Source organism: Ambystoma mexicanum, chromosome 4q, assembly GCF_040938575.1.
Source record: "Ambystoma mexicanum isolate Mex_15411 chromosome 4q, UKY_AmexF1_1, whole genome shotgun sequence".
Lineage (NCBI taxonomy): Eukaryota > Metazoa > Chordata > Amphibia > Caudata > Ambystomatidae > Ambystoma > Ambystoma mexicanum.
The window spans coordinates 1,293,549,968-1,293,563,505 of record NC_090928.1 but is presented as its reverse complement, the minus strand read 5'-3'; the positions used below and the strand labels follow the sequence as shown (position 1 = coordinate 1,293,563,505).

Here is a 13,538-nt window from a genome sequence, read left to right as displayed (position 1 = left end):
GAAATTCCCTTGAGCAGAACAGGTCGCATTTCCTGTTTAGGCTGGTGGCGAACAGATCTACCTGAGGGGTTCCCCAAAGGGCGAAGATCTCTTGAAGGACTTCCTGAGCTAGCTCCCACTCGTGGGAGACTGTGTTCTGCCTGCTCAGAGCGTCCGCTGTCAAGTTCTTCTCTCCGGCTAGGTGAACTGCCGATAGAGAGATTCCTTCTTGGATTGCCCAAAACCAGAGCTGCATCGCCTCTCTGCACAGGGGTAGTGATCCTACGCCTCCTCTTTTGTTGAGGTAATGCATGGCCACCATGTTGTCCGTCATTACCAGGACGTTCTTCCCTTGTACAGCTGGCAGGAAAGCCTTCAGCGCAAGTCTGATGGCTCTCAGCTCTAACAGGTTGATGTGTAGTCTGGACTCCGATGGAGACCAACGACCGCTGATGGTCAAGTTGTTGGCGTGGGCTCCCCACCCCGTGAGTGAGGCATCCGTGACTACTGTTATCTCCGGCCAGGGTTGCCAAAACTGTTCTCCTTTCAGAATGTTCTCCTGACAGGCCCACCACTGAAGGTCTCGAGCCACCCTGCCGGGAACCTGAAGAAGATCTGTCATTCTCCCTGAGAATTGTGACCACTGAGTCCTCAGTGCCCACTGGAGGGATCTCATTCTCAGGCGAGCCTCTGGCACAAGGAAAATGCAGGATGCCATGAGGCCTAGCAACCTCAAAAAGTCGAAGGCTGGGAGACGTTGGGCATGCTGGAACTTGGTAACCATCTGTAGAATATCTTGAGCCCTCACCTCTGGTGGCGAGGCTTTTCCCAGGGAAGTATCCAGGATCGCTCCTATGAACTGGAGTCTCTGCGATGGTATCATTTGTGACTTCTTTAAATTGAGGGAGAAGCCCAGTCTGTGAAGGAAGTGGCACACGTGATTTAGCTGGATCTGAGCTTGTTCCGGAGAAACCGCCCTGATCAGCCAATCGTCCAGGTAGGGGTAGACGTGAATCCCTTCCCTCCTTAGACTTGCAGCCACTACCGACATTAACTTGGTGAAGACCCTCGGGGCGGAGGTCAGCCCAAATGGCAGCACTCGAAATTGATAGTGAGAGTTGCCAATTGCGAACCTCAGGTATTTCCTGTGTTTGAGATGGATAGGCACATGGAAATAAGCGTCCTGAAGGTCCAGAGATACCAACCAGTCCTGGAACTGAAGGGCCTGAGAAAGTGTGACCATCTTGAATTTGTCTTTTCTGAGGAATTTGTTCAATTCTCGCAAGTCCAAGATGGGTCTCAGTCCTCCGTCTTTCTTCGGAATGAGAAAGTAAGGGGAGTACCAGCCCTTGTTCCTCTCCGCTACAGGTACCGGTTCTATGGCACCTTTCTCTAGCAGGTCCAAAATTTCCTGCAAGAGGAGCGGATCTGGAGCTTTCTGAGAGCTGATCCCCGGTGGATGACTCTGAGGTATACGTAGGAAAGGCAGGCAGTAACCTTGGCCGACTGTTTCCAATGCCCAAGCATCTGACGTGATAGCCTGCCATACCGTCAGATGTTGAGTCAACCTGCCTCCTACAGGTGTCCTGTGAGGGGAGTCCTCAGAGTGGTTTTGGGGCGGCTGATGCAGATGCCGATGGTAAAGAGGCACCTGCTGTTGCTGCGGCTTTAGAATATCTACCCCGTCCACCTCGGGTAGTTCTTCTTTGACCCCTTTGAGCCGGTCGTCCTCTACCTCTTCCGAATGCGGAGTAGAAGCGAAAGGACTTGCCCCTCGCAGAGGTTCCAGTGGGACGAAAAGGAGTCTGACGGATTGCAGCTCCTAGGGATTTTGCTGCAGCTTTTGAAGTTTGCAGTTTCTCTAAACTGTCATCCGCCTTTTTCCCGAACAAAGAAGAGCCATCAAATGGCATGTTCAAGAGCCTGGCTTGCACATCTGGGGCAAAACCCGACTTTCTCAACCAAGCGAATCTCCTGGTTGATGTACTTGCCGCCATTGCTCTGCTGATACTGTCAGCCGAATCAATGCCCGTCTGGAGGGATTCGCACATAGCGTCTTTACCGTCCTGTATAATATTCAGGAACGCATCCCTTTCTTCTCCCTCCGGGATGCAGTCAGCCGCTGTAGAAGCACACTCCCAAAGTGTATGGCTGAACCTAGCAAGGGTGCAAGTAGCGTTAACAGACTTTAACGCCATGCTACATGCTGAAAAGACTTTCTTTGCCATAGCATCATATTTTTTATCGTCCCTGTCCTGTGGGACTGTAGGATAAGCCGTCTTGACATCGGTAGAGGATGCTGCTTGTACCACCAGACTTTCTGGGGATGGGTGTTTAGACAAAAACTCTGGGTCTGTGGAAGATACCCTGTACTTTGCAGACAGTTTTTTATTTACTGCTGGTATTACATCTGGGGTTTCCCAGTTTGTCATGATCTTTCTCTGAAGAGCTTTATGAAAGGGCAACACAGGATCCTCTTGTGGGCCTTTGTCAAGAATATCCGTGAGGTCATCTTGTTGGAAAGATTGTGAAGGTGCAGACCACCCCATGAACTCTGTAATCCTGGCCATTAAGGCTCTGTAGGGGGTTTCAGCATGCTCCCCCGGGTCTGGCTTAGCAAACTCCACCTCAGGGGAAGTGTCTAACCCACTTTCCTCATGTAAAGAATCATGAAGATCCTTTAATCTGCGCTCTTCAGAGGAAAATTCCTCTCTAACTGGGGTTACAGGTCCCTGTAACTCAAATGTGTCTTGTTCAGACAAATCACCCTCTTCTAAAATTGAGGATATAGTTCTCAATTGTTCTGAACTCATAAAGGGAGTAAATCCCATTTCCAAGGCAGAGGGTGCCGAACTTGTCATTATTGGCCTCGAAAGCGTCGATGTCGTCGACGCCGAAGGCTTCGAGCGTGGCGTCGAAAACAGAGGTGGAGGCCTCGAGGACCTCGACAGAATTGGAATTCTACTCGACAATATCGACGCCATCGACGTGGAGGGCCTGGGGATAGTCACTGGATGTGTGGTAACCGTGACTTTTCTTGGTGTCGACGCCGGGGTCGAGTCGACAGACCCGTGTGTCGAAGGTCCCCTCGACAACGGCGTCGAAGACATCGACCTCGACGGGACCATCGTCGACGGCGTCGACGGAACCTTCGAGGAAGGTTTGGAGGTCATAGTCCTGCTCGAGGGTTCGAAACGCGCTCGAGAGGTTTCTTTCGCCGGGTACTGCGACTCGCGGCGTTTTTGACCTTCGGGTCTTTCGACCAGAGCATCGCTCTCGGCAGTCTTCGAGGGGGTCGAGGCCGCTTTCTCGAAGACGCTCATCATATTCTTTCGGAATTCCTCCCATTCAGCCCGGGAACTATGTTTCGTGGGGCAAGGGATTCTTTTTGGCGAAACAGAGGAAGAGGAAGACGGAGAAGGGGATCTTCGACGTCTCCTCTTCGAGTGCTTTGATCTCGAGGAGTGATGAGACCCGCTCCGAGACCTTGAGCGCGAATGGTGACGAGGAGACGAATGTCTCGACTTCGTCGACGAAGAAGAAGCTTTAAAAGTCTTACCTTTCTCCAGCTTCCCCCTACGCTCCTTCAGGGCCTTAGCTGTCATGGACATACAGTCCTCGCATTCCGAACAATGGTGTTCAGCTCCCAAGCACCACAGACAAATTCTGTGAGGATCGGTCAACGAGATCTTTTTCCCACAATCTCAACATTTTTTGAAGCCGGATCGAGGAGTTGTCGGTTCCGACGAGGAAGCCATCGAGTACGGATCGAATAACTCGAGGTAAATAGGATTAATCTGACTAAGAACTGAGCAACGGTATTCCGAGGCACTGAGTAAGCGCGGAAAAACGGAACTGAGCAACGGACGCTGCGCGCAGCCTTTATAGGCAGGATGACGTCGAGCGTCGATACGGCGGCTGTCGAGGGACATCGACTCGGAGGACGTCGACGCGCAGCGCCCTCTAGAGAAAAATTTTTCCAAGGCCAGCAGAGCTGGAAGGAGATATCTAAGATGAGGAATACGTCGGAGGACACAATCCCTTCGAAGAATTGCGTTCCACGGTCAGAAACCAGTACAGATGGAAAACCATGCAGTTTGACAATTTGCTTTAAGAATACTGACGCTAGAGTAGCAGCAGTGGGAAGTCCTTTTAGTGGGATAAAATGTCCCATTTTAGAAAATAGGTCCACTACGATCAAGATTGTGTTAAACCCCTCACAGGGTGGTAGATCGGTTATGAAGTCCATAGACAGGGTGTGCCACGGTGCTGATGGTACTGTTAATGGGCGCAACAGCCCTGCAGGACGTGACTTCTGAGATTTGAGTTGGGCACAAACACCACAAGTTGAAACAAAATGTGTAACAATCTTTCTCCAGGTGGGCCACCAATAGTTCTTTTGGATTTTTGCTTGAGTCTTAGCAATTCCAGGATGTCCTTCCACTAACGACTCATGGTAATTGGATATTATTTTGTTTTGTATTTCCTTGTCTTGGATATATAGTCTTCCTTGAAAATAAGGTAAGTTGTCTTTGATGGAATACTGATCTCCCTTACGCAACCAATCTTGTTGGGCTGATTGATCCATTTGGGATTGTAGATCGGTCTTTAGGGCTTCCCAGCCGGCTGTTACTGCAATCTGATGTTGAATCCGTTCTTCGGGAATAATAGCCACTGGTTCAGATGGACTGAAGGCATCTTTGTCTTCCCCCATGCGAGGTAAGGCATCTGCTTTACCATTACGCATTCCAGGTCTAAGTTATGATGAAATCGTATTCAGCGAAGAAAAGAGCCCAGCGAACCTGACGCGACGATTGAGCCTTAGCCGTTTTCAAATATTGCAGATTACGGTGATCTGTGATAACCGTGACCGTGTGTCTCCAGGTTTTGAAGGCTCCTTTAATTGCTAGCAATTCCTTGTCAGTGATTGCATAATTTTTTTCCGGTGCAGAATATTTTCAGGACCAAAATGCTATGGGATGTAATTGTCCCGTCTCAGGATCCCTTTGTGATAGTACTGCCCCCATGGCTATAATGGAGGTGTCAGTCTCAACCACATAAGGCAACCCAGGTCGAGGGTGTCTAAGGACAGGTGCTGAGGTGAAGGCCTGTTTTAATTCTTGAAAGGCGTTCTCCGCTTCTGAGGACCAGAAGAATTTGTTATTCATTTTTAGGAGAGAAGTAATAGGCTGGACGATCTGTGAGAAGTTGGGGATAAACCGTCTGTAGAAGTTGGCAAACCCGAGCACACTTTGCACTCCTTTGGTAGTGGTCGGTGAAGGCCACTGAAGAATGGCATCTACTTTGCGTGTGTCCATAAAAACTAGCACACTTTGCACTCCTTTGGTAGTGGTCGGGGAAGGCCACTGAAGAATGGCATCTACTTTGCGTGTGTCCATATGAACTCATCGTGGAGTAAGCATGAAGCCCAAAAATTCAACTACTTCTGTGACATGGAAAAAGCATTGTTCTAATTTGGCAAACAGCCGATGCTGATGCAGTTTTTCTAGAACTGCCCTAACATGGCCTACATGATCTTCCTTAGATGCTGAGTAAATCAGGATATCGTCGATGTAAACTAGGACGCAGACGTCTAATAGTTCGTGAAGTACGTCGTTTATGAAGAACTGAAATGCCGCTGGTACGTTGCTTAGTCCAAATGGCATCACCTTATATTCGAAAAGCCCATACTTAGTTCGGAAGGCTGTCTTCCATTCGTCGCCCTTTTTAACTCTCACAAAGTGATAGGCTCCCCGTAGGTCTAGTTTCGTGTAGATGCGAGCATTCTTCACCTGATCGAGTAATTCGGGGATGAGTGGCAGAGGGTATCTGTTCTTAACAGTGATTTGGTTTAATGCCCTATGATCTATGCACGTTCTAAGGTCCCCCTCCTTCTTGGGCACGAAGACGAGAGCTGAGGAGGCTGGCGACTTAGACGGGCGAATGAAACCGTTAGCTAGGTACTGATCTAAATAATTCCATAGATGTTGGTTCTTTTGCTCAGTTAGAGCGTAGATTCGACTGCAAGGTATTTGTGCTCCAGGGACCAGGTCGATTTGGCAGTTGTAAGGCCTGTGTGGTGGTAGAGTATTCGCCTGTTCTTTTTGGAACACGTCCCGATAGTTCAAGTACTCAGGGGGCAAGGCACCAGAGTCCCAGGATGGGTTTAGCCTTGACTTTTGGATTTCTCATGTTCTTGTGGTAGCAGCTTTTGGTGCACTCTGGAGGAAAGGTCAGCACTCCTGTTCCCCAGTCAATCCTGGGGTTATGTGTTTCTAGCCACGGCATTCCTAGGATCATCTGGAACTGGGGTGCTCCAATAAGATCAAAAGAAATGTCTTCTCGATGACCGTCCTGGCACATCAGCTGAACTTTGTCGGTATGTTGCATTACTGGGCCGGATGACAACTGGGAGCCATCCACTGCGGTGACGTTTTCTGATATTAGTTTCTGCTGAAGAGGAAGGCCTATTCATGCTGCCAAATTCTGATCGATGTAGTTACCCACAGCTGCACTGTCAATATATGCTTCCAAAGCATGTACCTTTGAAGGTTGCAGGTGATGGACTACAAGTACCAGAATGATCAGGTGTGAGGTCTGAACAACTTCCTTCATTTCGCTCGACAAATGGACCTCTATGCTTGCCGGGCGCTGGAGTTTTCCGAGGTCTGATCGTTTTGGTCGTTGCCGTTATCCGTTGCGCCTACTACTTTCTTGGATGGTTTTATTGGGGAATCCCGAAGAAAATGTCCTGCCTTGCCACAATATAAACAAAGTTGCTGTTGCCTCCTTTTTTCTCTTTCGGCTTTGGATATAGGGGCCCTCAACCCCCCACTCTGCATGGGTTCCATTGGCTCATGAGTCTTCACGAAGTTGTCCCTGGGTCGCATATAAACCGACCTCCCTTCAGCTCTAGTGCGGTCCATTTTTCGGTCTTGTAACCTATGGTCCAGTTGCACCGTCAGATTAATGTACTCTGCACAACACTCAGGAGGGGTGACCACTTGGGCGAGTACATCCTTCAACTCCCCACACAAACCTCGGTAGAACAGTGTGGTTCTTTTTTCTTCGGGCCAGTTAGTTTGTGCAACGAGGCGGTTAAAGGTGGCAATGTACGTCAGCAGATCTTGACTTCCCTGCCTGAGGGACAATAGTTTGTTATCCAGGGCCTGTCCTTGGGTATGTCTAGCAAACAGTTTTTCCAATTCTCGTTAGAATTCCCCAAAATTGTGAAGTACAGGGTCATCCTGATTTACTAGTGGTATGGACCAATCCACTGCGCTGCCTCCCAAATACGACAGTACAAAGGCAACTCTGGCACTATCATTAGCAAATGCCCCAGGGCGACACAAAAAGTGAAGACGACACTGGTTCATAAATATTGCATATTTGTTGGGATCACCGGTGAACCGTTCGGGTGGGGCCAAAGGAACTGCCGCCGGAAGTACCACTTGCACTGGTGGTGATGTTTTGTGGCAAGGGGGTTGGTGTGATTCCAGGTAACGGAACTTGCCCTCCGTGAGTTTGAAGCACCTGCCATGCCAGATCGTCAGTTCGTTCTCAAGCAACAATAAGATCCCTCCTTAAGTCATTGGTCTCTTGTCTGGAGGCATGCACTTCAGCCCGTAGTTCCCCCAGTAAAAGGGCCAACTGGTCAGTCTCTGAGGTTTCCATAATGCCCAGGCAGAGGTTCGGAGAGGCTTCACGTTCTGTTACGCTCACCTGATCTCCGCGGGGGCGTTGGGGCACGGGTGGGGCCCTCCCTGGAGTTGACTCCCCTGGATCCGGTTCTACCCTCAGCTGCTGTAGGGTGGACTGCTCTGGTCACTGGCAAAGCCCTTGGGATGAGGTGAGAGGCAGTGTAAATGCGGCGGTTGGATTGCGATCCCCCTCGAACTCCTCTTGCCAGAATGAGAGAAGCATGCGTTTCCCCATAAACTCTCACCTGTTGTTTTGTAAAGATGAGCTTTCCGTCCTGCTTCTCTTCAGCAGAGGTGCTGTAGATAGACCTAGTTGCTTCACTGGTCCGTATATGTGATGGCCCAGACCGGCTGCAACCAATCCCCTTTTTGAGGTAAGTGTTTGAAATAACGACTATTGTTCATAAGTTTTTGCAATGTCTTTTCCAACGGTTTTCCAACGGTTCTGGCTCGTAAGTCTAATAATGTCTTTCCTTTTCCCAATAGCTATGAAGATGGCCCCGCAGAGTTGCAGTGTTGGGAACAAGCCTGTACGGTGCCAGAAGGGTTGATGGAGCGGCCCCACTGGTGGATAAGTTGGTTTTTAGGTAAAACGCAAGGCTTGGGTATTAGGCCAAGCATTAAGTGTTTATGCAGTTTCTAACCTTGTGCGTTCCTTTTCTCTTGCAGGGATAATCTGGCGTCGACTGGTGGAGAGCGGCGGTCCGAAAACCTGTCAGCGGCTGGTAGATGGAAGATTCCTGAAGGTCCTGGACGAGAAGAAGACGCCCGCCTAGGTGCGCTCTGACAGGTGAGGACAAGACGAGCTGCAGGCGATGGATTTGCAGGAACAGATAAGGTGTGCACTGTGTTGAGAGCGATGGTATGGCTGGATTCAGGCAAGGTGCGCGCAGCGCTGTGAGCGATGATATGGCTGGATTCAGGTAAGATGCACATGTTACAGATGATATCCAGGCCCAGCGTGCAGAGCTGGAAGCAGGTAAGAGCTGCAGACGGCGGTGAGCGTTACGCTGCCCAGGACAGATTAACGTGAAGCCTTTACATGCGGGTGGGGCTGACTTAAATAGCCTGGCTCCAGCCACTCCCCTTTAGCCCCGCCTTGTGGCCCCACCTCAACACTCCCATAGACTCCTGCACGTGCCTGCCAATGTCTTCTAATGGCCACGGCCTGGCCTGAGAGCACGTGCCTTGGAGCACACTTTCTTATGAGCCTGGCGCCAAAGGCGCCAGGACAGCCTCCATTTGGACCCTTTAGAGGATGAAAGTGTTGGCCCTGGGTTGGTGGCCATGACAAAAAGGCTAACAGCTTCTAAAAAAAAGGGAAAGAGAAAGGGAAAAGGCGAGTCAAGAGTGGAGAAGGTGATGTGCGAGTGTACAAGGGAACAGAGGTACCCAGCCTCCTCTTGTAAGCAATGCAGACACATGAAAAGAAACAACAAATTGTTGTTGACATCAAATGGAACCACTAAACGGCCTCTTATTAGATTTAACATAGGCCTGCCTAACCGGAAGAGTAAAAACCAAACACATCACAGGCAATGCTCCCTTCATAGACTCACCCTGGGGGTAATCTGTGAGCCAGGTTCACACTCCACTGAATAATTGGAGCCGTAGTACAATGGCTTTGTTTGGGCTGGCTTTTCAATCTTAACTTTGCTCTTAGCAGATTTGTCCAATTCCTGAAATGATAATAAAAATAGCATTGCAGTCAAACATGATGTACACAGCTTAAAGCGTTAGAATCCTGGCAGATTGGGAGTGTGCGCCTCTGACAAGTGGCTAGCATACATGCTCAGCTCCTGCAGGCCTGACTCATTCCTTCACACTTAAGAGGTAAAAACACCGAGTAGAATTACATTGCATAATATTGTCACAATTTGTGCAGAGAAAAGGGTTAATGCTGTGTTAGTCCAGTTATAAAATCAAACAAAATTCAAGCTCTGATAACTTTTCTTGGACTAACTGAAGATAGTATGCTGAAATGGTAGAGGCATAACCTTTTGAAGTGCCATAAACGTCTACCTCAGATGGTGGTCACACGATAACATGAGTAACGAAAAACACACACTGAGCTAACAGTGGTGGCTGGTGAATTTTTTGATTGGAGGGGTGTAAGTATTTCACACTATCTCACACATGAAAGACGAGCGTAGAGAGGGAGCCCTAATCATCCAAGATGGCCTCGGGGGTTCATCCCATAGAAATTCATTTCAATAATGGGTTAAAATGGTGCATTATACAGCACACTTTGTGAAAAATTGGGTAAAATGCCAGACAGCTTGCAATCTGTTTTGTAGGGTAACTCATGGGAAAATCCAATAGATGCAAGTCACCAACAGTGCATGCGACCATTTCCCCAACGCATTTTCATGAAGCCTTCCCCCAGAATATATGCCAGGATAAAAAACATGTTGACAATGGCTCTGCTAATACATTCCCATGTATCCAGTGTTCTCATATAAGAGCACACACGTTTGCTTTGTGCATAATGTCAGTATTGCTTTTCACATAATGCTAGTATCCCCTTGTAAGAACATACTCCTGTTGGCTTGCCATTAAAAATGAAATGCCAAAGTAAAAAAACAAAAAAAGTCCAAATTGGCTTCAACAATCTAAGCCAGTCTATTCACGTAGCAACACTTACAATGCTTGCTTTACCATTACTGCCCAGTAATGGGGCCATGCCACCGTAGAAAATCATATCTGGACTGGTTGCACCAAAATATGTTAATGTAGCCACATAATAGCGCTCAACAAGCTTACTTTATCATAGATTTCTAGTAAAAAATCCCATGCCATAGTAAGAAAACATGTTCTTGCTGACTGCGTGCAATGTATTACATTGGTATTACGAAACAAACTCTGAAAGTGTATGTGTTTTCAGATCTGCACCTCAGCTCCTGGGTAGAAGGAAGACGATGGATGGCCCAGGGAAGCAGCTGAAGGAGAAAACCAAAGGAAGGGGAATGGGGAGATTACTAAGGGACAGGACGTTTAAGGCAGTGTGGGTTGTTCAGGTGAGATCAAGGGAGAAGGAGGAGAAACAAACAACCAAGCGGAGGAAGGGCGGTGCAGAGGGGCATGGTGGAGGACTGTTTAAAGCATGGGGAAGGTGAGGCATTGGTTGGTGGAACAAAGTGGTACTTGAGTGTGAGAGTGCGTGCAAGGTGAGTGAGACTAACTAAGGGAGAGTAGGCAGTGAATGGGATTAACTGGGAAGGTGACTTGGAGGGTGACTGTGGAGAAGGTGTGGGTGGAGGGCAGTGTAGCAGAGGGGAGAGCAGTAGAGCAGAGAGTAGGGATAGAGAGTGGAGTAGAGTAGGAGTAGAAAGGAGAACATCGTAGGGACAGTGATAGGAAGAGAGTGGGAGAAAAAGTGGAGAGAGTAGAAGGCAGGGAAAGGAAAGATAGGACACCAGGGTGAGGGGTACAAGAGAGTGCAAGGAAAGGACCAAGTGAGACCTAGATGACTGGAAGGCACCTTTCCCTGTTAACCTTCATATTGGGGAGCCCTAGTTAGGTTTCACCTAGATTGTTCCCAGAGGAAGAAAGATAAAGCGTTCTGCATTCAGGCCATCACAACCCGTCAGTAAGTAGATAGCCAGGAGGGGTAGCCGCTATCTAGTGAACTTTCTGAGGTAAAAGATGCATGGGCTAGAGAGGACACTGTCCATGGATGACGAGAGAGGGAGAGACGGCCAATAGTGAGCCCCTTCTCAATCAGTTCAATACAAATCCTTGAACTGTCTTTGAGAGTTGGTGTGTTCTTGAGGCCATTTGTGACAAGTGTACAACACATATTTACTGCAGAGCTGAACTAGCATTGCGTGAATCAAAAACATATCCACCTGTACAGCTTGGCCAACATCTGCCACTAGAGATGTTAGCATCAGCATTCTTCTCCTGCACATACCAGGAAGTTGCTTCTCATGAATCACATCCATGCAAACTTGAGTCTCATGCATTGACCTACCTTGGTCAGGAGAGGTTCATTTGGGATCAAATACAGATGAAGAGTTACATCAGCGCCATCTCGGTACCGATAAAGTAGCGCGCAGGCACGAGCAGGGAACAGTTTCCATATTGGCTCCATGACTTTCCAAACAATGCCAACTTTAGAAAATGTAGGATTCTTCAGAAAAACATGGAAGTGCTGCACTTCACTTGCGGTTTCTAGCGTCATCGTCCCATCGGGGTGAAAGTGCGCAATTTGTAATCGAGACGTATCCACATCTCCTGCTGAAAAGACATGATTACAGATGTTTCACCTTTTCATCATATTATCACAGTTACGTTTATCATGCACCCTACACGATTATGAAATGGGACTTCAGCTCTATAGAACGACCCATTCAAATAATACAACATTCCTGCCCTGTTGGATCATGCTTAAATGCTAACCCTGGAGCAGCAATGCTCAGGTGTCCAATTCATATCCCTGTCTAGTCCGATCGCGCTTCCTGTGGCCACTGTGCTGCGGCAAGCATCAGCGGTCCTGCAATGATCTTCGTACTGTTCCCCTTTTGCTGAGAACCAGTACGACAAGCAGAACTGCATGGTCCTGGTACTGCAAACCAGCATAGGATGATCATTCTACCCGTTGTTTCCTGTGGTTGTAGCTGCTCCTGATTATGTCCTCTGTGCTAGGCCTTCTTTCAGACAGATAGCTACAGATGTTAGGGGGAATTAGCCATGGGTTTCACCTTTTTGTCTAATTGTTAATATTTGTATGTTTACAATAATATTTCAAGAGATATTCAAGTGAAATTACCCTGACTGGAGATTCTTAATTCACTTGTCATTGCACTGCATTAAATACTCCATCCTACCTCCACCTGCACAGTAGCCTCCTTGTCGTTTGATAATCTGGCCTTAAGCGATTGCAACAAGGCTGGTAGGCAGCTTGCATGGTACTCTATGTAGAACTAGTTACCCATCACACTACAGCCGCTGGAAGCTTTACATTCGCTGCAGATGGGAGGGTTGAGAATAAAGACTCAGGAAACACCCACTACCACATGCAATAAAGAAAACGTTACTCACCGTAGTGACTGCTGTAGTCCTCGTCCAGAGTCCGCTTTCCTGCATACTGTATGGGAGTCCCCATATGGAGTCGGGACCGGAGGCTTTTGCCTCAGTCCCTCTTTATAAGCACGTTAGGGACGACAGCCCCCAAATACCACTATTTAGAGGGATATGGTGTGTGGGGCATATGGAGGAAAGGGGCCTCTTGACTAGGAGTACAGTTGTCACTGCAGTGATTAACGTTTTCTTACTCCTGCGTCCCGTCCCCTTTCCTCCATACTGTATGGGCGATTCCAACAGAGCTGAAATTACTTGGTGGAGTTTGTTATACAGCTTTCTGGCAAATAGGTTCCTGAGAACTGCCTCCCTAAATGTTGTGTCCTCTCTAGAACTTACATCTAGGCAGTAGTGGCTAGTCTACTTGGGGAGGTTCCATCGAAAGTTACAAATAAGGCCTCAGAAGCCCTGAAATCCTTTTCCCTGTTTAAGTAAAACTTCAATGCTCTCCTAACAAACAAGCAGTGCAAAATATGTCTGCCTGTGATTGCAGATAGGAAAATATGTTGGAAGATTTATTTCCTTATCAATGTGGAAATCTGTTACCACCTTTGGTATAAATGACGGATGTGTTCAGAATACAACCTTGTCCTTGTGGAATGTAGTGTAAGGTTTTGAAGCAGCCCACGCTTGGATCTCACTGATCCTCCTAGCAGAAGTTAGTGCTTGCACCAACACCATTTTAATGGTGTCCATTTTCATTTCCACCAATGCCATTGGTTCAATTGGGTTATGCGCCAGAGCCGATAACATCACATTGAGGTTCCAAACTGGACG

General features: G+C 48.1%; 1 protein-coding gene across 5 annotated transcripts in view; it reads right to left on the bottom strand.

The window, feature by feature from the left end:
• LOC138468387 (NACHT, LRR and PYD domains-containing protein 3-like) overlaps nucleotides 1–13,538 on the bottom strand; it is a 1,409,260-nt gene that overhangs the window by 240,213 nt on the left and 1,155,509 nt on the right. For 4 of the 5 annotated variants that reach the window (XM_069608927.1, XM_069608926.1, XM_069608924.1 and 1 more), the window contains 2 exons: nucleotides 11,653–11,918; nucleotides 9,239–9,358 (listed from right to left, as the gene is read on the bottom strand). In XM_069608927.1, the coding sequence (XP_069465028.1) occupies nucleotides 9,239–9,358; nucleotides 11,653–11,918 (386 nt within the window). The remainder of the gene's footprint in view (nucleotides 1–9,238; nucleotides 9,359–11,652; nucleotides 11,919–13,538) is intronic. The other variant, XM_069608925.1, reaches the window with a different exon arrangement.